Raw genomic sequence first — 24,244 nt, forward strand, 5'->3', positions numbered from 1 at the left:
GGTGTACCCAACTGTCTCCTTTGGGTATCCTATGAAGACATATTTCTCCGATTTGAGTTTGAGCTTATCGAGATGAAACTTTTTCACATAAGCATCGCAACTCCAAACTTTAAAAAACGACAACTTAGGTTTCTTGCCAAACCATAGTTCACACGGTGTCGTCTCAATGGATTTAGATGGTGCCCTATTTAACGTGAATGCAGCTGTCTCTAATGCATAACCCCAAAACGATAGTGGTAGATCGGTAAGAGACATCATAGATCGCACTATATCTAATAAAGTACGGTATGACGTTCGGACACACCATTACACTATGGTGTTCCAGGTGGCGTGAGTAGTGAAACTATTTCACATTGTTTTAGTTGAAATCCAAACTCGTAACTCAAATATTTTACCTCTGCGATCATATCGTAGAAACTTTTATTTTCTTTTCACGATGATTTTCCACTTCACTCTGAAATTCTTTGAACTGTTCAAATGTTTCAGACTTATGTTTCATCAAGTAGATATCCCCATATCAGCTCAAATCATCTGTGAAGGTCGGAAAATAATGATACCTGCTGCAAGCCTTAATATTCATCGGACCACATACATCAGTATGTATGATTTCCAACAAATCTGTTGCTTGCTTCATTGTTCCAGAGAACGGTGTTTTAGTCATCTTGCCCATAAGGCATGGTTCGCAAGCATCAAGTGATTCCAAAAGCCCATCAGCATGGAGTTTCTTCATGCGCTTTACACCAATATGACTTAAACGGCAGTGCCACAAATAAGTTGCACTATCATTATTAACTTTGCATCTTTTGGTTTCAATATTATGAATATGTGTACCACTACGATCGAGATCCAACAAACTTGTTTCATTGGGTGTATGACCATCGAAGGTTTTATTCATGTAAACAGAACAACAATTATTCTCTAACTTTAATGAATAACCGTATTGCAATAAACATGATCAAATCATATTCATGCTCAACGCAAAAACCAAATAACACTTATTTAGGTTCAACACTAATCCCGAAAGTATAGGGGAGTGTGCGATGATGATCATATCAATCTTGGAACTACTTCCAACACACATCGTCACTTCACCCTTAACTAGTCTCTGTTTATTCTGCAACTTCTGTTTCGAGTTACTACTCTTAGCAACTGATCTAGTATCAAATACTGAGGGGTTGCTATAAACACTAGTAAAGTACACATCAATAACATGTATATCAAATATACTTTTGTTCACTTTACCATCCTTCTTATCCGCCAAATACTTGGGGCAGTTCTGCTTCCAGTGACCAGTCTCTTTGCAGTAGAAGCACTTAGTCTCAGGCTTAGGACCAGACTTGGGCTTCTTCACTTGAGCAGCAATTTGCTTGTTGTTCTTCTTGAAGTTCCCCTTCTTCCCTTTGCCCTTTTTTTGAAACTAGTGGTCTTGTTAACCATCAACACTTGATGTTTTTCTTGATTTCTACCTTCGTCGATTTCAGCATCACGAAGAGCTTGGGAATTGTTTCCGTTATCCCTTGCATATTATAGTTCATCACGAAGTTCTACTAACTTGGTGATGGTGACTAGAGAATTATGTCAATCACTATTTTATCTGGAAGATTAACTCCCACTTGATTCAAGTGATTGTAGTACCCAGACAATCTGAGCACATGCTCACTGCTTGAGCTATTCTCCTCCATCTTTTAGCTATAGAACTTGTTGGAGACTTCATATTTCTCAACTCGGGTATTTGCTTGAAATATTAACTTCAACTCCTGGAACATCTCATATGGTCCATGACGTTCAAAACGTCTTCGAAGTCCCGATTCTAAGCCGTTAAGCATGGTGCACTAAACTATCAAGTAGTCATCATATTGAGCTAGCCAAACGTTCATAACGTCTGCATCTGCTCCTGCAATAGGTCTGTCACCTAGCGGTGCATCAAGGACATAATTCTTCTGTGCAGTAATGAGGATAAACCTCAGATCACGGATCCAATCCGCATCATTGCTACTAACATCTTTCAACACAATTTTTCTCTAGGAACATATCAAAATAAACATATGAAAGCAACAACGCAAGCTATTGATCTACAACATAGATATGCTAATACTACCAGGACTAAGTTCATGATAAATTAAAGTTCAATTAATCATATTACTTAAGAACTCCCACTTACATAGACATCCCTCTAATCCTCTAAGTGATCACGTGATCCAAATCAACTAAACCATAACCGATCATCACGTGAAATGGAGTAGCTTTCAATGGTGAACATCACTATGTTGATCATATCTACTATATGATTCACGCTCGACCTTTAGGTCTCAGTGTTCCGAGGCCATATCTGCATATGCTAGGCTCGTCAAGTTTAACCTGAGTATTCTGCGTGTGCAAAACTGGCTTGCACCCGTTGTAGATGGACGTAGAGCTTATCACACCCGATCATCACGTGGTGTCTGGGCACGACGAACTTTGGCAATGGTGCATACTCAGGGAGAACACTTTTATCTTGAAATTTAGTGAGGAATCATCTTATAATGCTACCGTCAATCAAAGCAAGATAAGATGCATAAAAGATAAACATCACATGCAATCAATATATGTGACATGATATGGCCATCATCATCTTGTGCCTTTGATCTCCATCTCCAAAGCATCGTCATGATTTCCATCGTCACCGGCATGACACCATGATCTCCATCATCTTGATCTATATCAATATGTCGTCACATGGTCGTCTCGCCAACTATTGCTCTTGCAACTATTGCTATCGCATAGCGATAACGTAAAGCAATTATTTGGCGCTTGCATCTTATGCAATAAAGAGACAACCATAAGGCTTTTGCCAGTTGCCGATAACTTCAACAAAACATGATCATCTCATACAACAACTTATATCTCATCACGTTTTGACCATATCACATCACAACATGCCCTGCAAAAACAAGTTAGACGTCCTCTACTTTGTTGTTGCAAGTTTTACGTGGCTGCTACGGGTTTAAGCAAGAACCAATCTTACCTACGCATCAAAACCACAACGATAGTTTGTCAAGTTGGTGCTGTTTTAACCTTCGCAAGGACCGGGCGTAGCCACACTCGGTTCAACTAAAGTTGGAGAAACCGACACCCGCCAGCCACCTGTGTGCAAAGCACGGCGGTAGAACCAGTCTCGCGTAAGCGTACGCGTAATGTCGGTCCGGGCCGCTTCATCCAACAATATCGCCGAACCAAAGTATGACATGCTGGTAAGCAGTATGACTTATATCGCCCACAACTCACTTGTGTTCTACTCGTGCATATAACATCAAACCATAAAAACCTAGGCTCGGATGCCACTGTTGGGGAACGTAGTAATTTCAAAAAAATTCCTACGCACACGCAAGATCATGGTGATGCATAGCAACGAGATGGGAGAGTGTTGTCTACGTACCCTCGTAGACCGAAGCGGAAGCGTTGATGCAACGTAGAGGAAGTAGTCGTACGTCTTCCCGGTCCAACCGATCCAAGCACCGTTACTCCGGTACCTCCGAGTTCTTGGCACACGCACCGTTACTCCGGTACCTCCGAGTTCTTGGCACACGTTCAGCTCGATGACGCTCCCCGGGCTCCGATCCAGCAAAGCTTCAGGGAGGAGTTCTGTTAGCACGACGGCGTGGTGACGATCTTGATGTTCAACCGTCGCAGGGCTTCGCCTAAGCACTGCTACAATATGACCGAGGTGGAATATGGTGGAGGGGGGCACCGCACACGGCTAAGGAACGATCACGAAGATCAACTTGTGTGTCTATGGAGTGCCCCTGCCCCCGTATATAAAAGAGTGGAGGAGGGGAGGGCCGGCCCTCTCTATGGCGCGCCCTAGGGGAGTCCTACTCCCACCGGGAGTAGGATTCCCCCTTTCCTAGTCCAACTAGGAGTCCTTCCATGTAGTAGGAGTAGGAAACAAGGAAGGGGAAGGGAGAAGGGAAGGAAGGAGGGGCGCAGCCCCTCCCCCTAGTCCAATTCGGACTAGGCCTTGGGGGGGGCGCGGCCTGCCCTAGGCAGCCCCTCTCTCTTTCCCGTATGGCCCAATAAGGCCCAATACTTCTCCCCCCGTATTCCCGTAACTCCCCGGTACTCCGAAAAATACCCGAATCACTCGGAACCTTTCCGATGTCCGAATATAGTCGTCCAATATATCGATCTTTACGTGTTGACCATTTCGAGACTCCTCGTCATGTCCCCGATCTCATCCGGGACTCCGAACTCCTTCGGTACATCAAAACTCATAAACTCATAATATAACTGTCATCGAAACCTTAAGCGTGCGGACCCTACGGTTCGAGAACAATGTAGACATGACCGAGACACGTCTCCGGTCAATAACCAATAGCGGGACCTGGATGCCCATATTGGCTCCTACATATTCTACGAAGATCTTTATCGGTCAGACCGCATAACAACATACGTTGTTCCCTTTGTCATCGGTATGTTACTTGCCTGAGATTCGATCGGCGGTATCCAATACCTAGTTCAATCTCGTTACCGGCAAGTCTCTTTACTCGTTCCGTAATACATCATCCCGCAACTAACTCATTAGTTGCAATGCTTGCAAGGCTTAAGTGATGTGCATTACTGAGAGGGCCCAGAGATACCTCTCCGACATTCGGAGTGACAAATTCTAATCTCGAAATACGCCAACCCAACATGTACCTTTGGAGACACCTGTAGAGCTCCTTTATAATCACCCAGTTACGTTGTGACGTTTGGTAGCACACAAAGTGTTCCTCCGGTAAACGGGAGTTGCATAATCTCATAGTCATAGGAACATGTATAAGTCATGAAGAAAGCAATAGCAACATACTAAACGATCGGGTGCTAAGCTAATGGAATGGGTCATGTCAATCAGATCATTCAACTAATGATGTGATCCCGTTAATCAAATAACAACTCTTTGTCCATGGTTAGGAAACATAACCATCTTTGATTAACGAGCTAGTCAAGTAGAGGCATACTAGTGACACTCTGTCTGTCTATGTATTCACACATGTATTATGTTTCCGGTTAATACAATTCTAACATGAATAATAAACATTTATCATGATATAAGGAAATAAATAATAACTTTATTATTGCCTCTAGGGCATATTTCCTTCACCACCATTGCGCCGTCCCCGCTCCGGCGGCGGCGCCCCCTCCTCCTCCTCCAGCCATGGCTTCTCGAGTCTCCCTCTCGAGCTCGCTCTCGTCCGGATCTGGGTTCTCTTCCCCATCCCCTGCTGCTCCGCTGGCGCGTTCCCCTTCCCCTCCCCCGCCGCCCCCCGTTAGGATCCTCCCCCGTCCTCCTCGGCGAGGCCGCGCCCCCTCCTCCGCTCCATCGTGGTGCCGCCCGTCCTGGGCACGGCCTTTGGCCCCATCGTCCAGGGCGGGGCGGCTGGCCCGTCCTGCGCCCCTGCGTCGCGGCCCGTGGAGGAGCCATGGCATACCAAGGTGAGCCGACGCCCGCGCGCGCCTCCTAGGCGGGCCTGGCGGCAAAGGCGTCACCTTCCGGCCGGCCGGGCCCGTGTGTTTCCGGCCCCTCATCCTCATCCTTCCTCACGGCTTCCGGCGGAGCTCCATGGGTGCTGCTACAACTGTGGGAGCGATGGTCACATCTTGGTGGATTGCCCCAACCCGCCCTTCTGCGTGCGTTGTCGTGGTGTCGGCCACATCTCGCGTGGATGCACCAGGCCGCGTAGCCCCTCCCCGGTCGACCAGCCTACGCTGTCGCCTGCCCTGCGGCGTCGCGTGGGGGAGGCGGATCCCTCGTCGCCGCGGCGCTCGGATGCCTCGTTGTCTCTGCCACCGCCGCCTGGCCCCCCTCCTCCGGGCGATGTTCGGCTCTGGTCTGATGTGGTGCATGAGCCTTCTCGGGGTGCGGTGTCGGGCCTGGGTGGTGCTTCGCGGCCGGCCGCTCCTGGGGCTGGAGGGCCGGAGTTCTCGGTGCCTTTCGACCAGCGGGCCCCTGGCGTTCCGATGGTGGTGGATGAGCGCGACGATCTGGTGGAGGCCTACTTCCTTGAGGCGGCCGAGGCCCTGCACGCTGAGTTTGACCTGGGTCCGGCGGACATGTCCATCCAGGCTTTCTTCCCCGACAACTTCCTTGTGCTCTGCAGGGAAGGGGCGACCCGGGATAGGATGGTTCGTGCTGGCCGCGCTAGTTCTTCGTGGTTCGAGCTTAACTTGCGGCCGTGGAACAGGCAGGCGCAGGCCACGGCGGCAGCGTTGCCTTTTCTGGTGCCGATCGCCCTGCGCGGAGTTCCCGCACACGCGTGGAACCAAAGGACGGCGACTGTGATCTTGCGCGGCCTTGGGTATGTCGTGGGGGTGGATGATAGCACTGCTCGGCGCCTGGACATGGCGGATTTCCGAGTTTGGTTGCGTACTAACCGGCCTCGCCGGATCCCGCGCCGCCGGCTACTCCTCATCGACGAGCCAAGGCGGAACCTTTGGGCGGAGGATGTTGGTCAGCGGGTGGTCTCTGGTGAGTGTACTAACACGCTATGGTACCCGATCGATATATCGGTCCTCGCTGAGCCGGTGCTGGCTGACGATGGCGCTGCGGGCGTTCGCCTCCCTCCATCTCACTATATTTGGATCCTTCACCGTTGGCTCTATATATCATATTATTATGAACTTATAGATTTCAGAGGACAACAGTAAACAAACTTACAGGTCGAAGATATCATTAAAAGCTAAGATCTTCCCGTGTAGGGTGGAGCCATGACATGGGTGTACATTTGTACACCCATTATTTGGTGAAGAAGAGCTCATAAATCTACATTAATGCTATAATTAATTAGTTAGAACACTAAACTTTAAATTATGTACATCCAAATTAAAATTTCTGCCTCCGTCATTGTTTATGTGTTATTTTTTAAGAGGAGTTGTACTTATCAAAGACAACATCGCTCGCTAACTCATAAGGAAGTAAGATGTATAGTTTATTTTCTTATGACAAGACAATCAAACATCTCTTCTATCAGTGCAAGTTTGTTTGTCTGGCGTGGTCAGTCATCTAAATAACGATCAATTTTTATTTCCTCACAAGTTTTGCTAATATTCACTGACTAGATGGAGGATCAAATAGGTTTAGAACACCAATAAGAGCATATACAGTCGGACTTGGTAAATTCGACCTCTCAAACGCCCGCAGACGCGGGCCGGTGCGTCCGCGGACAGTGAACGGTCACGCCTCAAAAAATGCATTCCACATTCGGATACCTTAAATAAGAAACCTCAAATCCATATTATTACATGCAACGTCAACCTAATCTAAGCGGAGCTCGTCTGGTTCCGCTCCCCGCTTGCCCGGCTCCGCCCTGGCCATGTCCGGCGGCCGGCTGCGCTCCTCAGAGTGTTGGTCCGGTCGTCGGCAAGGTAGAGTAGGGCATGGGACACAAGCCGGCTCATGGGACTCAAGGCGTCGCCGTCTCCCATGCCCCACTCTTCCTTGTAGAAGCCCGGAACCCGAACGGTGCCGGTGGACGTCAGATCGATGACGGATCCATCCGGGGACGAGCCGTCGACGTCCACCACGATGCGGTTGTGTCGCCCGAACTGATGCCTCATACAGGGCGCTGGAGAATGAGACTCCGCCTCGCTGACGTCCGCCGCCGCGAGGGTTGCCGCCGCCTCCCGCGTCCGGTGCCTTGCACGGCGGGCACGCCGTGCCATGGCCTCGTGGGAAGATGGGCGTCCCGAATATCGGCGTGCCAACGGAGGAGTTGCGCGTCCGCCAGTGCGTTCGGACGCCAAACGGACCGCACGGCCTCCGGCGAGGCAGCTACGGCTAGCCTAGTGCCGGATCCATGCGCCATTTGGGCGGACGCAATGGGTTCCTGACGGATGGAGTCCGAGCACAGCCGTGCACGGGCCTCCTCTCGGGCGCGTCGTAGCGCAAGCCGGACGGCCATCTCCTCCTCAGGGCCGCATGGGATGAGCTCGGTGTCGATGGATCTGGAGGTGAAGGACTCGGATCCACTACCTGCCCTACCGAAGACGGCCGGAAGAATCCGGAGACAAGCTTGAGTGGCGGGGGGGGAGTGGAGGGGAGATGAGCGAAGTGGCTAGGGTTTGATCCTGCGAGCAGATGGGAAGGGATTTATGTAGGGTCAGGTGGGCTAGCATGGACCGGGTTCGACGTGACAGGCGTGCCCGGGTGTCCCATATCCGCTCCATATTTGGGATGGATATGGGGGGTGCCGGTCAGCCCGGGCGTTTGAGGGCCGTTTGAGGGGCCCGTCTGGGTCAAACAATCGTGACCAGACAGTGACCGGGCGGCCCACCCAGACGTATGAGGCGGGTTTGAGGCGCCCGGCTGTAGATGTTCTAAGAGTGCTAGCATATGCCTTCTTATTATCCGCCTGCACAACCAACATTAATTTATCACAATGGATCCGAGGACAATGACCCCAGAGGCTCGAGAATTGTAGGAGTAGGTGCGAGATTTCATCATAAGTTCGAGGAACCTCAAAGAAGAGTACAAAGCACACGCCAGCGGAGGAGGTGCTGGTGCACACGCCGCGGGAGGGGGCGGTGCACACAACGACGTGGTGTTGCAATATTTTTGTTGATAGCTTACCAAGCTGACCACTTGGTACAACGACGTGGTGTTATTTTGGACATGTCACCGGTTATTGCTTTTGTTCATGCAACTTGTCAACAACTAGGTGTATGATTGCCTAATGTGCCAAACCTCTTATTTTGAAGGGAATTCAAATATTTGAGTGAGAAAAAAAAATGAAGGTGGAGATTAGTGACCCTGTGTCTTTATGTCGTCTCGGCGGCCTTCATATCTATATGAAGCGCGCTTCATATGCATTATGATGATCATCAATATGAGTGACACTATAAGAGTTGCTCTAAGGCCTTTCGAAAAAAAAGAATATGGGTCCTGTCAAGGAGGGGATATGTCACATGTAGGGGGGGGGGGGGGGGGGCAGTGTCCGTATTTTTCTTTTGGCTTTTGATTTATTTTCAATCTTGTGCGCCAAAAGTTTGAATTAAGTTTGTTTGCATATTCATGGTTTTCGTGACGAGGGCCTTCAGATAAGATCTATTTTAAATACATTTTGAGAGAGTTTTTAAAACTCCATAAGTATCAACTGCAAAACTTAGTGCGAGCGAATGACAAAATCACGATTTTAGAAACTAAAGTTTAAATACCACTGCTAATGGATGATATTTTGCGGCCGATTTCCGCACTACACAAAACTGCAACCATGTATCCATGTCGGTCAGTGGGCTACAACCGTTGATCATGAGTGTCGTGCGATTTTTATTCAGCACTCTATCGCCTGCACAACAATTCTGAAATTTGAAACTTGGTGTGACCTTATGCGGAATCCAACGACTTTGCAGATCGCAAGGCAATAGAGTGTCTGAGCACGGCTAGGCAGGTGCATGCTCATGCGAGTTTTCGGGCCTTGTCGCCTATACATGAACTGATTTAGGCCCATTTCTTTTGGCCGATTCTCTTAGAATCTTGAGAATCGATCATTTATCCAGCTTTTTTCAGAATCTTGAACTCATATTTTTTTTACAATCCTAGATAGTTAGGATGTAAACAATTAGGATTGTAAAAAAAAATGGATTCTAGATTCTCAGAGAAGCTGGGCGAAGGATCAATTCTCAAAATTCTGGAAGAATCGGCCAAAAGAAATGGACCTTAGTCATTGGACATTCTGTTCTCCATTAAAAAAAGACATTCATCATTCTAAAAGAATAGGCATTGGACATTCCTCCGTCGATCCACAAATTCGAGGTGCAAATTCCGTCTGCGTCCTTCCTTACCCACGTGTTGTTTTCTCAACACTCAGATGCAGAGGCAGAAAAGGCCCTACGTACGTGAACTCTTTGCACTGCGGCACAACAATCGCATATGCTTTCGGGGCCTTATCCATGTCACGGGATCGCAACCAATGGGAACGTGACATGACGCCTCCGTGGGGCCACGTCTATCTCCCACCCTTTGGTTGCATCTGCAGTTTGAGAGACATGCAAATGCTTATGCCAATTGCTGCACTACACCATACAGCAGCAGCAACTCAGGGCAGAGCAATGCTCCATTCCATGGCGCCCCTCCACGCCGCCGCCGCCACTGCGCAGCACGCAGCCGTCGGCGCAGCTCCGGGCAGAGATGCTGCTCCGAAGAAGAACGGCGGCTGCGTTCCAGCCAACCGCGACACCAGGAGGTTCAGCCAACTGTTTTTTCTCTTACGATTCATGTGACGCGTATTTGTGTTTCAGACAGCGGCCCCATCCTTTGTTTCTGATGTGTACTTGGTGTCGCAGGGCGTTCCTGAGCGGCGTGGCGATCGCCGCTGCCGGCGCCGGCGCGCTGCTGGGCCACGTGGACGCGGCGCCGGCGGCCTCCAAGAGGCGGGCCCCGCCGCCGCCGTCGGAGGAGAAGGAGAAGAAGGACCCCAACCTCAGCGGCGTGCAGGCCAAGGTGTTGGCCAGCAGGAAGCGGAAGGAGGCCATGAAGGAAGCCGTGGCCAAGCTGCGGGAGAAGGGGAAGGAGCCCGCGGACGCGGCCAGCACCGTAACCGGAATAAAGCCCAGATCGACAGGGGCCGTTGTAGAGTGAGTTTGTGTTGGGTGCCGCCGCTTAATTTACCAGCTTCTCATTTGTCGATGAGGAGCACATAACAGAGATCGATTCGCCATATCTTAGCATAAATATTTACCCAATGAGTATCGTTTTGCTGCCTGCGATGGAAGTACACGCTTGAATTGATGCGCTCTTATCTGTGAATAACCTGGCAATGCCAGTACCAGACAGTCAATGATAAACAACGTAGATGAAGTTCACCAAGCAAAAATTCCGCTCTGGAACTTGACCTTCGCCAAGCAACTCTGCCGGCTAATTTGCGTAAGAATACGTTCAAACTTGTGATACTGATATTACCAAAAAAATGCTATACATGCCAGATCTTCATTGGAAAAAAAGTATCAAAACACATTACATTCCTTTACGAAATTACATGAGAAATCTATTTCTACTATATCTGGAGAGTACAAATAAACTTGTGTGCATCATCTACATCAGAACAGAGGTAGCGCGTAAGCTAACTCCTAGATACAATGGACTTTCCAGTAATAAACTTGGGGCGCTTCTTAAATCCACTAATCTGCTTTTGAAGTTCCTTCTCCAGCTTCGGTTTGTCGCCGCAACTTGTCAAGACTAGTTCATTCAGGTTTTGGAGGACCAGCACAAGGGACAAGCCCTCCTTACTGTCGTCCAAGTTAACGCATTTCTTCACTTCAAGTTTCTCGAGCACGGCCAATGCACCATCCTTGATTTGTATGCTCTCGATGTTCTCCATCCCTTCAATGTAAAGCAGTTTGAGCTTCGGAAATGTACCTTCCCCAAAACATAACATCTTCTCGGCGAAGGACTCCTCCCAGAGTGCAAGAAGAGTAAGGTTGCGCAGCTTCCCCATCACCTCGACGTCAACCTGCTTCAACTGTGTCTGAATTAGCTTTACCTTGGCCAGATCCTTGAGACGATCCATCCAGCCAGGGAGGTTGCCCAAACGGCCACACAGGCGCAGTGATAGGAGATGCTTTGGTGGCATTTCCTCTGCTTTCTTTGCTTCCTTCAGAAATTCAAGCGACCTAGAGCGCACTTCAAGCCGTTCCAGATGAACAAGCCTTGATATTGAGCTGCACAAGTCCTTCCCTACTTCCTCGGTCGCATCGACATCCACTCCTAATCTGCGCAAGCTAGTCAGCTCCCCCAAGTTCTTTGCCACCTTGCTTCCACGCGCAATGTGCACCACCCCTAGCACTTGTAGGTTCCTTAGCTTCTCGATTCTCTCGGGGGCTGTTACACTAAACTCACATGTGCAACATGAGCATGAAGGCTCAACCTGCTTGTAACCATAGCACCCGGTTACCAAGTCTGCCAATGTTTCAAAGGGGTCACCATTACATTTACCTGCTTCCTTGTTTTTCCTCGTCTTCCCTGCCAAGTCTTTGGCAAAGTTGACGCCACCGACAAGGTGACATAGCTTCTCCAGCTTGGTGATACCAACTGGGAGCTGTGTCACCTTTGTGTCTTGAACATCTAATGTCTCTAGGAACCTAAGGTTCTCTAGAGAGGAAGGAAGTCTCGAAATGTTTGTCTTTCGCAGACCAAGGTACCTTAAATGGTGCAGCTCCCCGATGTGCTTGAGATCGTCATTCTCTAACTCAAGTGTATCTTCCAAGTCAAGAACTCTCAAAAAGTGCAATTTGGAGGAGATGAGGGACACAGGGCACCTCCCAAAGATTGTCAATGAGCGTACCTGAGACAAGTTTAGGCTTGCCATCTTCTCATTTTTCTTCCATCTCGTCACTACCAAGTGGCGTATGTTACCTTGTGGAGCCTCATTGCAATGCTTATCCATGATGAAGAGTTGGTTCTCCTCAATAGACTGGGACAATATTATTTGGAGCACCACGCCATGAACACGACAACGTTCAACCGCCATGCTGGCCCTGGCATTCTCTGAAGGCTGGATCATACTTCTACTGATGAGCTCATTGTAGTACCTCCGTCCAAGTTCCTCGACGCTCATGTCACGTGGCTTTGTTATATAGCCTTCTGCTATCCACCGCCGCAATAAGCGCGTAAGCCTAATCTCATGGTTCTCAGGGAAGATACTCAGGTACAAGAAGCAACACTTGAGATGATATGGCAGCCCGTCATAGCTTGAGGTGATAACTCTTTTGATATCTCGGTCTGACTCTAGCTCTGACCCAAGATGCTTTCGCAAATCCATCCATTCCCTGCTTGTTTTGGGCCTGTTAGCCAATAAACCTCCTATGGTGGCTATAGCAAGTGGAAGGCCCCGGCATCGCTCTAAGATACGACTAGCTTGCTCCATCATATCATCCATTAACTTATATCCAGCATCCTTGTAAACCTTGACACAAAGAAATAGCACACAAAAATATAAGAAACCCGGATCATAAAATAAATAAATAAATGAAAAATTAAAGTAATGTCCAACCAATAAAAATAGCCGAATTCCCGAATTTATAAGACTGATCCCACTGGACATCTCTTATTTATATGTATCATAGTATCTAAACATGCCATATCACTTAGATGCCCACCTTCCCAATGTGGAGTATCTAATAAAGTAGGTCGTACATTTACTAATGTTATATGAGTCAACTGAATTATGAGTAATAAGATAATTGCGATATTGTCTTAGTCTATGTAAAGAGATTGTATTTAAGATGAGAGATGGTTTTTTATCCTCTCTCCTTATTACTAACTAGTAAATGCGCACGTGCGCACGTTAATATTTAGGTAATATATTAATTATACACGGATATTATGTATGCTATTATTTGTGTTAATCCTGTGATTAGTGCTATATTTGGTATGATATTATTGCACGTTAAACACGTTTAAAGCTCGCCATTGGAGCAGTCTAGATCGTTGGATTGACTTAGTTCGATGGCCGAGATCAGTTGGATCTGCCCATTTGGGTCTTTTTATATTGGTATAGATTCTATGTCACGTAGACAAAATATGACATGGACGGTTAAAACGTTGACATATGAGCATTGGGCGAGGGCCTCACAGTGAGGCCTAATCCTTATCCACATGAAATGTGTGAAGGTTATCACGACTAACAAAGTTGTATTAAAAAAGGTTGTATTAACTTTTCTTTTTTACTATCTATTTTTAAACCGACTGATAAATTCTAATTTACCAAGTTATCTATATTTTGTTTGCAATTTTGTGTTGATAGCTTACCAAGTTGACCGCATGGTATCTATACTTTGAATGTCGATTCTTCATATAATAGAAATCAAGTAGTTTTAAATTTCCTTCATGATGTGCACTTTAATGGAACTATTTTTTAACCAACTTACAAGTTTTTTGTATCTACCAACATCTCGGTCTAAGAACATCAAAATCTAAAAATGATAATCTATAGCAATTATTTCATCTGTCACAGATATTAATAAGTGTAATATTGTCTTGGTCGATTGCTTCTTAGTAACTTCATAATTTAAGCATGTTTTTCGGTCTTACAAATATGTTCATCTAGTAAAAATTAAAGTATTTAGCCTCTGAGTTCATAGAATTGTGGAATCTGGAACTTAATATTGGATCAACATTGAATTAACAGTTGACAGAGGAATTCTCAAACAAGTGACCCTAAAAGATATAACAGTTTGCCTATTGGTTAGGCAACTGAAAATAAATTTTGCGCCGGTCGATTCCACTCGTGTAGAGAGACGAGGAGGAAGGAGCAGTGAATCCCTAAGCCTGAGATGGTAAGGGCGCGACTGCTCACCCGTGAGGGTGAATCGTCAACGAGCAGAAGATGACAATGACATGGCTGGCCACGGCGTCAACGACGAAGGTGAGTCAAAGATTTGATAGGTTCTAGTGGTATATAGTATGTGATTCCTCTCGGATTAGATGCGTCCCAAGCTGGAGACGACGACACAATGGCCTATTTCCCCCCAAAAAAACAATCATAAACATTTTTAAAAATGTCTCTTCTAAAGTGCTTGCATTTTTCTAGAACTTTAAAGTTGTTGTGTCGCAAGCTTCATTATGTAAAAAGTATGGTTTTGCTATTTTTTAGATACCTGAATCTTTTTGTTGCGCCGGTTACCTCGCCGGAGAATAAAGCGGCCTCATTGGTAGCACCCGCTGGCCACGGGGTGTGAAGGCAGATGGATGGGAGGGAAAGGGAAGTGGTATGGCCGGCGTTGAACAGAAGGTGGATCGGATCTGAGGAGGAAGAAAGTTGGAAGGAGGAAGATGTGGAGGGTTGGATTTATACCCGACGGACAGAAAACGAAGTGACTGATGCCAAACGTTTTTCAGTTTGTCTAATTCATATCTAGATATTTTTTAAAAATGTCACATCTAAACTCTTACAAAAACACTGCAAGAAGGAAAAAACTGGGACAAAAAGATACTAGACCATAAACATAACGGACATTAGGTTAAATGTGACATAACTATGGCCTTGTTTGGATACTCTAACTCAGTTAGAGGTTAGAGTTAGATTCTAACCCTGAACTAACTCTAACCAAAAAGGTGTTTGGATGGCAGAGTTAGATGGAGCGCGGATACGGCGAGACGCCTTCACAGACGGTGCGAGAGGGAAGGAGGGAGAGGGCGAGAAGCTTCGAGAAAGTGGGGAGAGATCTGCTACGACGAGAGGAAGAGAAAAAAATGTTTTTTTAGTGGTCCTGAGAAGAAATAGCCCAAATAAGCATCTTTTGGATGGGTTATCTAACCCAAACTAACCCTTATATTTGAATATTTTTGGGTTAGTTGAGTCCAACCTAGCCAGACTAACTCTAATCTACGATCCAAACAAGCCCTGTGTCACATCTAGAGTGTCGTAAACAGACCTAAGGCATTTTTTTAGGTAACTGAGCTCAACAGAAGTGAAAAAGTGTAGGGAGCTTCGAGCGTACCTTTTGACAGAAGAGTTTTCGGGCCTCCTCGTCTTCGAGAGGCTTGAGCTCGTACACGTTCTCCCGCACGTCCCCCGCGCACTGCCGGGCAACGTCGTCTCGCCGCGTGGTCACCACGACCCGGCTGCCCGTCGGGCCGTTCGCGGGGAGGCACCGCGATATGAGCTCCCACTCCTCGTGCGACGACACGTCGTCCACCACGACGAGGCACCGGTTCTCCTCCAGCCACGCCCGGACGGAGCGGTCGCGCGCCACGCCGAGCTGCTTCCTGAGCCGGCGCTCCACCTCGTCGGCGCTCTCCAGCTGGTGCGGCACGGTGACCCAGGCGCGGCCGTCGAAGCCGTCGATGAGGGCCATGTCGTTGTACAGCATCCTCACCAGCGACGACTTCCCCATCCCGCCCATGCCCCACACCGACACCACCCACGCGTCGCCCATCTTGTTGACCAGTCTGACGAGGTCGTCCATCTCGCCGGCCCGCTCGATGTCCTGCCGCTCGCTCCCGGGCGCGAGCTGGGCGCGCGGGTAGTCGTCGTCGGCGTGCCCGTGCTGCTCCTCCCCCGGCGTGGCGCCGTGGTGGCTGGCGGCGGCGAAGACGTTGTACCGCTCGTTGCGCTGGTTGAGCTCCACGACGGTGGCCTTGAGGCCCCGGATCCGGCCGGCGACGCGGTGGCGGGCGGCGAGGCCGGGGCCCCAGCGCAGCCAGCGCGAGCGGGAGGCGTGCAGGGTGAAGTCTAGGAGGCAGTCCTCCAGGTCGCACGCGAGGTCGCGCACCTGCTTGACGCACGTGCGCACCGTGTCTCTGCAGCCCCCGCCGTCGGCGCCCCAGCGCGTGGCGGAGGACTGCACCCGCAGGAAGGACTGCATCATCTGCAGCTCGCTGCGGATGAAGCCCACCTCCCTCCGGACGCCGAGCAGCAGGGCCGCCTCGTCGGCCATCGCCGTGCCCGCGCTGCCCAGCACCCCGTCCAGGACCGTGCGGGTCAGGCTCACTGCCGTCGCCTCCATCTCCCTCTCCCTCTCTCTCGATCGACCACTCTCTCTCTGTAAGATGGTTAGTTCTCGCTGTGCTCGCTACTACTCCGTACTAGCTAGCTAGATGCTGCCTGTGGTGCTGGTGATGATGCTGCGGATGCTGGTGGTGGCGCTGCTGCTGGTGGTGAGCTCTGAGCTGGTGACGACGACGATGGTGGTGGTTATATACCCAGCGGGCCGGGGGAAAGGACATCGGTAGGTAGGTGGAGAAGGCAAGCCAAGTCATGTCACAGAAGCTTGCGGGGCCATTGACGGACCAGTCCACATTAGTCAGTCAACCGCGAGGCAGCGAGTAACGAGTCCTTGGGTCCCGCGCCTAGGGTGGAAGCTGCCGGGTGCTCAGCAAAACGACTCTTGCGCGCTCGACCGCGCGGCAGAGCACGTACACAGACAACGCCATGCTCTTTCCAAGAAAAGCTAGATGGGGCCGCCGGCCGCGCGGGGGAGGGAGGAAGAAGCGCCGGCGCCATGCATGGACGGCTCGTGCGTACGTGGCCGACGCAGTAGACGCGCCAGTGCGTTGCATCCGCACGCGTCCTCCACGCCGAAGAGGAGCGCGCGAGGAGACGACCGTGTTTTGAGATCAACGGCGACGCGTGTCGTTAGAGACCAGGGAGTACTCGAGATCAGGTCTAAGAGAAAGCCAAGCACGTGCTTTCGGGATAAACAGTACACTGTAGTACTACTCAACAAAAATAAAAAACAGTTTGTCTAATTGACATGTAGATATTTTTTAAGCATGTCACATCTAAACTCTCATAAGTATATAATGCAGCAACAAGAAACAAAAAAAAATAGGAAAAAAAAATAGACCACAAACAGAGTGGACGTCAACTTAGATGTGACATAGTTATGTCACATCTAGATGTGTCCTAGACGGACTCAATAAAAAATGTCAGTGAGGCAGAAAAACTCGCCCACACACGTTAACGTGTGAGCCGTTGGTATGCTTGTGAATTTCCATGGAATGTTAATTTTGCGTCCAGAAAAGAACCCCAGTGCAGAAAATTGTAAGCCCTACTCTGAAGTTTCTTTCAAGCGGAAAAATGGAGCATGCTGACTCGGAAATTTACATAAACTCTTATATTATGGGACGGATGAAATAAAATTTTAAAGGTCTCGATAACTGCCACACGTGTGGTGTATCAGGTAATTGTGCCACACGTCTTGTGTGGCATGGACAGCAACCAGCCCACACACCTACGTGTGGGCAAAACAACTAATGCCCACACACATCTTTCTTTCCCTTCTGAACCCTCTCACACGCGTGCATGTGGGCAAAGTTGATAACGCCCACACGCCCGTATGTCAGGCCTCGTACCCTTCTGGTCCCGCACGCGACGCGTGACGCCCACCGCGCGCCCGCAGTTGCCATGGTCCAGACCCTCGTCCATGTTCGTTTATCTGCAGTTGCCATATCGCTGAACTACGGTTGCCATGTCGGACAACTGCAGTTGCCATGGTTGCTCAACTGCAATTGCCATGTATGGTCTGATCTAATGTAGTTGCCATGATTTCATAACTTTAGGAGTTGCCACATACTAACACTAGGCGGTTGAAAGAGTTGCCATGTGCTCACAAGCATGCTAGGGCAGTTGCCATGTAAAAAGGAAGAGTTGCCATCTGCTTACGTGCACGTTACGGCAGTTGCCATGTACGTGCACGTTGGGGCAGTTGTCATGTACCATGCAAAAACACATGGCAACTCGGTAAAAGACAGTTGCCATCTGCTTACGTGCACACTAGGCAGTTGCCGTGTTGTAACACCCCGGATATAATTTTCCCAATATGTACTCCAACTCTTGCCGTTTCCGGCGTTAAGTTATTTTATTTTCTCGGGTTTGGGTTTTTTTGTCTCCGTGTGTTGTTATCGTTGTCATGCATCTCATATCATATCATCATGTGCATTGCATTTGCATACGTGTTCATCTCATGCATTCGAGCATTTTCCCCATTGTCCGTTTTGCATTCCGGCGCTTCGTTCTCCTCCGGTGGTCATTTCTACCTTTCTTTCGTGTGTGGGGTTTAAATATTTCTGGATTGGACCGAGACTTGCCAAGCGGCCTTGGTTTACTACCGGTAGACCGCCTGTCAAGTTTCGTACCATTTGGACTTCGTTTGATGCTCCAATGGTTAACCGAGGGACCGAGAAGGCCTCGTGTGTGTTGCAGCCCAACACCCTTCCATTTTGACCCAAAACCCACCAAAACTCTCTCCAATATCTAGATCATTCGATCATGATCGCGTGGCCGAAAACCGCACCTCATTTGGACACTCCTAACTCCCTCTATGTCTATATATAGACCCCTCCAAAAATTCACGGTTCCACTCTCCCCCAAACCCTAGCCCCGCTCCATCCGCGCGCCGGACACGTCCTATCCGCGCCGGACAAATCCCGCCGCCGCGCCCACGCCAATCGGCGCGTGACATGTGGCACGACCCCGCCGCCGCCGCTCCGGCCCGGGAGGACCGAGTCGGGCCCCCGCGAGCCCGTCGCCCGCGCCGCCCGGTGGCTCCTCCTCCGCCGGCCTGCTCCGCTGCCCACCGCCACCACCTCGTCGCCGGCCGCCGCGCCACCTCACCACCGCCTCGCCGCCCGACCTCGCCGGCCTGCTCCACCGCCGGCCGCCACAGTCCTCGCCGACCGGCGCCTCCTCCCGGCGCCCGCGCCTCGCCTCCGGCCAGATCCGGCCGTGGGAGGGCCGGATCCGGCGACCCCGACCTCGCCGGCCGCCGTCGTCGTCATCTCGGGCGAGATCCGCCACCGCCTCGTTTTGCGTGCCCGGGTCAACCCTAATCCGCGAGGTGGAATTTTCTTCTAAGTCCCCGATTCCCAGATCCATATGCCCTTGTTCATCGCATCGTAACTTTGCACCCGTAACTCCGTTTTGGGCATATAGCATATCAAAATGTTCGTCTCAGAGAGCACATCATTTCATCCCATTGCATCATTTTCATTTGAGTTCATCTTGATGCCCGAAATGCTGTTGGAAGAGTGCTATTTGAGATAATTGTCAGATCTGCTGCTCCAATTAGATATTTGTCATTTTTTCCATGATTATTGTGTGCATGATATGTCCCTGGGCCCTTCATGAGGTTTGTCATATGTTTTGCCATCTATTCAGAGGTGCAACACATGTATTTTTGTGATGTGTGTGGTGACTAGCACAAGCTTGCAAAGTGGAGCATTCGTTAATGCTGATTTCAGGGAATTAGCATTTCCACTAAGTCCTTAAGCTGTTTATCTCAATACGCCATATGTTCATGTTGTTTCCTAGTGATCCGTGCCTCTTTTGAGGATGATCAGTAAGGATGTTTTGTTAATCTTGTAATGCTCTATCCATCCATGTCTTTTTTTGCAATTATGGAGCACCCTAACTTGAGTCAATTGAGCTCTACTTTTGCTATTTCGTGAATCTGGGCAGATTGTCTACTTGTTAGCAATTTTGCCAAGGATGTTGTAGTTGATCCGTGCATGCTATGTTATTGTTTCTTGCCATGTCTAGCTTGTATTTTGCGTATTCTTGATGGGTGTATGCTTAGTTTGTCATGACTTGCTCTGTAGTGAGTGCATCGAGCTCGTAAACATGCCTACTTGATATCTGATTTTGCATGCTCCAGTTTTCACTAAGTCGGAGAACTGATTATGTTTTTGCCATGTTCACATGCTTGCAATTGTATTTTCTGATCTCTTTTGGCTCAAGGTCACTCAGGGACTTTTGTTAATCTCTTTGAGTAGCTCCATGCCATGCTTTACTTTGCCATGTTCAGGTCCTGTAGCATATAGTTTTCGTGCTCCAAAGTGTGCTATCTGTTCTGAAATTCCAGACTAGTGTTAATTTCACTAAGTCTGAAATCTGTTTGCCAAATGTATTTTTGCCATGCTTGTTTGAACCTGTAAATGGATGAATTAGCCGTAGCTCAGTGTTCCTCTTTTGTTAAGCATCATGAATGGATCCCTAACATGTATTTTTATGCCATGTTTGAGTGCTGTAGCAAGTTCATCTTTTTGCATCTAGTTGGCTACTTGTTGTAAATCGCAGAACGTGGTCATATTTGAATCACTTGCCATTTCCAAACCGTAACTCCGATTCCGGTGATCTCTATATCGTTTCCAAGCGATTTCATCTCATCTTTTCAGTGGCACACTTGGTTTTCCAAGTTGAGGCTAGGTTCTTTCATTCCTTGTCAAATCTTGCATATGCATCCCATATTGCATCCCGCATAGCATACCATCTTAGCATCACGTTGTTTGAGTTTGCACGTGGTTGATTGTGCCCTTGTTGCTTGTTTGTCTTGTTTGGGTAGAGCCGGGAGACGAGTTCGCTAACGAGGAGCCCGTTGAGTTTGCTTTCGAGGATCCAGTCAACTCTGACAACTTTGCAGGCAAGATGATCATACCCTCGAAATCACTACTATCTTTACTTTGCTAGATGCTCGCTCTTTTGCTATGCCTATGCTACGATGCCTACCACTTGCTTATCATGCCTCCCAAATTGCCATGTCAAACCTCTAACCCACCATGTCCTAGCAAACCGTTGATTGGCTATGTTACCGCTTTGCTCAGCCCCTCTTATAGCGTTGCTAGTTGCAGGTGAAGATTGGAGACCGTTCCTTGTTGGGACATTATTTACTTGTTGGGATATCATTATATTGCCTTGTTATTTTAACGCATCTATATATTTGATAAAGGGTGGAAGGCTCAGCCTCTCGTCATATCGGTGTTATGTTCCTGGATTTTTGCGTTCCTTGCGCGGTTGGGTGATAATGGGAACCCCTTGATAGTTCGCCTTGATTAAAGCTTTTCCAGCAATGCCCAACCTTGGTTTACCATTTGCCACCTAGCCTCTTTTTCCCTTGGGTTTCCGGAGCCCGAGGGTCATCTTATTTTAAACCCCCCCGGGCCAGTGCTCCTCTGAGTGTTGGTCCACCTCGTCAGCCGCCGGTGGCCACCAGGGGCAACTCTGGGCTGGCCTACCGGAAGTTTAGACAATCTGAGTGTGCCCTGAGAACGAGATATGTGCAGCTCCTATCGGGATTTGTCGGCACATTCGGGCGGTGTTGCTGGATTGGTTTTAACTTGTCGAAGTGTCTTGTAGAACCGGGATACCGAGTCTGATCGGAATGTCTCGGGAGAAGGTCTATTCCTTCGTTGACCGTGAGAGCTTGTCATGGGCTAAGTTGGGACTCCCCTGCAGGGATTTGAACTTTCGAAAGCCGTGCCCGCGGTTATGGGCAGATGGGAATTTGTTAATGTCCGGTTGTAGATAACTTGAACCTTAACTTAACTAAAATGAATCAACTGTGTGAGTTACCGTGATGGTCTCTTCTCGGCGGAGTCCGGGAAGTGAACACGGTGTTGGAGTAATGCTTGCCGCAGGTTGCTCTCTAGTTTCTCGTTCGCGCTTTGCCTCCTCTTCTCGCTCTCTTTTGTGAACAGGTTAGCCACCATATATGCTAGTCGCTTGCTGCAGCTCCACATATATTACCTTGCCTGTACCTATAAGCTTAAATAGTCTTGATCGTGAGGGTGCGAGATTGCTGAGTCCCTGTGGCTCAAAGATTACTTCCAAACCAGATGCAGGGCCTGATGATTCCGTTCCAGATGAAGCGCTTGAGCTCAAGTGGGAGTTCGACGAGGAATCACGCCGATATTACGTGTCTTTCCCTGATGATAAGTAGTGGTGCCCAGTTGGGGTGATCGGGACCGTGTCGCATGTTGGGTTTATCTTTCATTTTGGCGCCGTAGTCGGGCCATGAGTGTCTGGTTGATGTAATGCTATTTATGTACTTTGTTTGACGTGGCGAGTGTAAGCCAACTATGTATCTCCCCTTTTATTATCTATATTACATGAGATGTTGTGAAGATTGCCTAACTCGCGACATTGCTTTCAATGCGGTTATGCCTCTAAGTCGTGCCTCGACACGTGGGAGCTATAGCCGCATCGAGGGCGTTACAAGTTGGTAATCAGAGACTTCCCCGACCTTAGGAGCCCCATTGCTTGATCGTTATTAGCGGCCAAGTTGAGTCTAAAAAAATGTTTTGAGTCATTTAGGAATTATATATCGGAGAGTTTAGGAATTCTTTTTACTTCCCAGTCTCCTCATCGCTCTGGTAAGGTATCCTGACGTAGAGTTTTGACTCTTCTCTTCTCAAATTTCACTAAAAAAAATTTAGGACCACGCGGGTATCTTGGAATCGTTCCGATGGTTTTGTGACGAGAACATTGTTCTTGGTGCCTCCTGTCTTTAGGGGTTGTGGCAGTGTCCCGGGGAGTTGAGCTCCGAGGTGTTGTCGTCACAATTTTATCGTTGCAGTTCTGGAATACCTGAGTTTAGTACGCCGACATCGAAAATCTCTTTTATGTAGTTCGTTGGTGAGATAACCTCGACGCCACCCAGTACTGGGGCGGGAGTTCGGGAGTATCGCCATAACTTGTATAACGGATGCTTTTCGAAGGTTGAGGTAGATGGTTTCCGAAGTTTTTTCTCGGTTATGTGTTGAAGGATGGATACAGCTGGATGTAGGATTTGCTAGATTTGTGTGAGATATTATGCTTCCCCTGTATCCCCAACACCTGATTGCATAACCGGAAAGGTTCGGGAGTTTCATAGGTGGGAATTCTTGTAGCTCTAATTCTTCTTCCACGAATATTGGTTTGAGATTGGGATTACTTACCGAGTATTCGTTCTTGATCCGTACCTTGTTGATTTATTTCTCTATCTAAATTCTAAGTGGCTTCGCAATTTATGGATATGTGACCATTTCAAGTGGAATGCATTCGTTCTTATGTTCGGATGTGAGAGACTTTATGTTGCAATTTCAACCCGTTTGATTCAGCTTCATTTTATCTGTCAAGGTGCTAATGGTTGTCACCCTCTTCAGGATGGCTCCCGCTAAGAGCACCAATCAGAATCAGAATCAGGATCCGCCACCACCTCCTCCTCCTCCGGAGGCATGGCAAGCTGTGATGACCGCAACCAATGCAAACACACAGTTGATCATGCAAATTCTTCAAGATCGTAATCAAGCGAACCAAGGCAACTAAGGCAACAATCAGAATCACTTTGCTACACTCAACCAGTTCCTTACTAACGGGCCAAAGACTTTCAGCAATTGTGTTGAGGAAACTGATGCTGACGATTGGCTCGTGGATCTGTGCAAGTATTTCGAGTGCAGTAACGTCAGGCCTGAGGACTTTGTCAAGTTCGCTTCCTTCCAACTCAAAGATCAAGCTGCAGAATGATTCCAGCAGTACAAGGATTCCAGAGGAGGCCGTGTGATTACCTGGGATGAATTCCGTCAAGACTTCAAAGCTCATCGTATTCCTCAGAGCGTGGTTGAGAGCAAGCGTGAGGAATTCCGCAACCTGAAGCAAGGCTCTTTGTCTGTCTATGACTACAACAAGTTGTTTCAGAAGCTCGCCTGCTTTGCTAAGCAGGATGTCCCCAACGAGAAGAGCATGATATACCAGTTCAGGGGTGGTCTCAGGGAAGAAATTCAGTTAGCTCTTGTTCTCTTTGAGCCCTTGAGGTACGATGAGTTCAACAACATGGCATTGAAGCAAGAGGCCGCTCAACTGAGGTGCGATGCTTCCAAGAAGCGAGTCAGAGATGCTACTCCTTCTTCCTCTACTCAAGTGGCCAAGCAGCAGAAGTATTGGTTTCCTCCTCTGTTCCGTCAGCCGTATCAGCAGAAGAGCAAAGGTGGCAGTGGATCTTCCCACTCACCCAACCCTGGCTTTTAAAACAAGACTTC

The 24,244-nt window shown here is 48.6% G+C and overlaps 2 protein-coding genes across 2 annotated transcripts; one reads left to right on the forward strand and one right to left on the reverse strand.

Annotated features, from left to right (window-relative positions):
* Positions 1 to 9,871: 9,871 nt before the first annotated feature.
* LOC125510036 (uncharacterized) lies at positions 9,872 to 10,698 on the forward strand. Its single transcript, XM_048675126.2, has 2 exons — positions 9,872 to 10,196; positions 10,297 to 10,698. The coding sequence occupies exons 1-2, from the start codon at positions 9,904 to 9,906 to the stop codon at positions 10,589 to 10,591; spliced, it is 588 nt and encodes a 195-aa protein (XP_048531083.2). The 5' UTR covers positions 9,872 to 9,903; the 3' UTR covers positions 10,592 to 10,698.
* Positions 10,699 to 10,908: 210 nt separating this feature from the next.
* LOC125510035 (disease resistance protein Pik-2-like) lies at positions 10,909 to 16,644 on the reverse strand. Its single transcript, XM_048675125.2, has 2 exons — positions 15,451 to 16,644; positions 10,909 to 12,914 (listed from the first exon to the last, which is right to left on the reverse strand). Exons 1-2 carry the CDS (start codon positions 16,456 to 16,458, stop codon positions 11,073 to 11,075), a joined length of 2,850 nt encoding a protein of 949 aa, XP_048531082.1. The 5' UTR covers positions 16,459 to 16,644; the 3' UTR covers positions 10,909 to 11,072.
* Between the last annotated feature and the right edge of the window lie 7,600 nt (positions 16,645 to 24,244).

The sequence above is a fragment of the Triticum urartu genome, chromosome 5A (assembly GCF_056163025.1).
Source record: "Triticum urartu cultivar PI428250 chromosome 5A, HENAU_Tu73, whole genome shotgun sequence".
Classification (NCBI taxonomy): domain Eukaryota; kingdom Viridiplantae; phylum Streptophyta; class Magnoliopsida; order Poales; family Poaceae; genus Triticum; species Triticum urartu.

Coding starts and splice junctions, on each gene's coding strand:
- LOC125510036 (XM_048675126.2), top strand. CDS start 9,904: ATGTCACGGGATCGCAACCAATGGGAACGTGACATGACGCCTCCGTGG. Junction 10,197..10,296: donor GCCAACCGCGACACCAGGAG/GTTCAGCCAACT, acceptor TTGGTGTCGCAG/GGCGTTCCTGAGCGGCGTGG.
- LOC125510035 (XM_048675125.2), bottom strand. CDS start 16,458: ATGGAGGCGACGGCAGTGAGCCTGACCCGCACGGTCCTGGACGGGGTG. Junction 12,915..15,450: donor GAAAACTCTTCTGTCAAAAG/GTACGCTCGAAG, acceptor CTTTGTGTCAAG/GTTTACAAGGATGCTGGATA.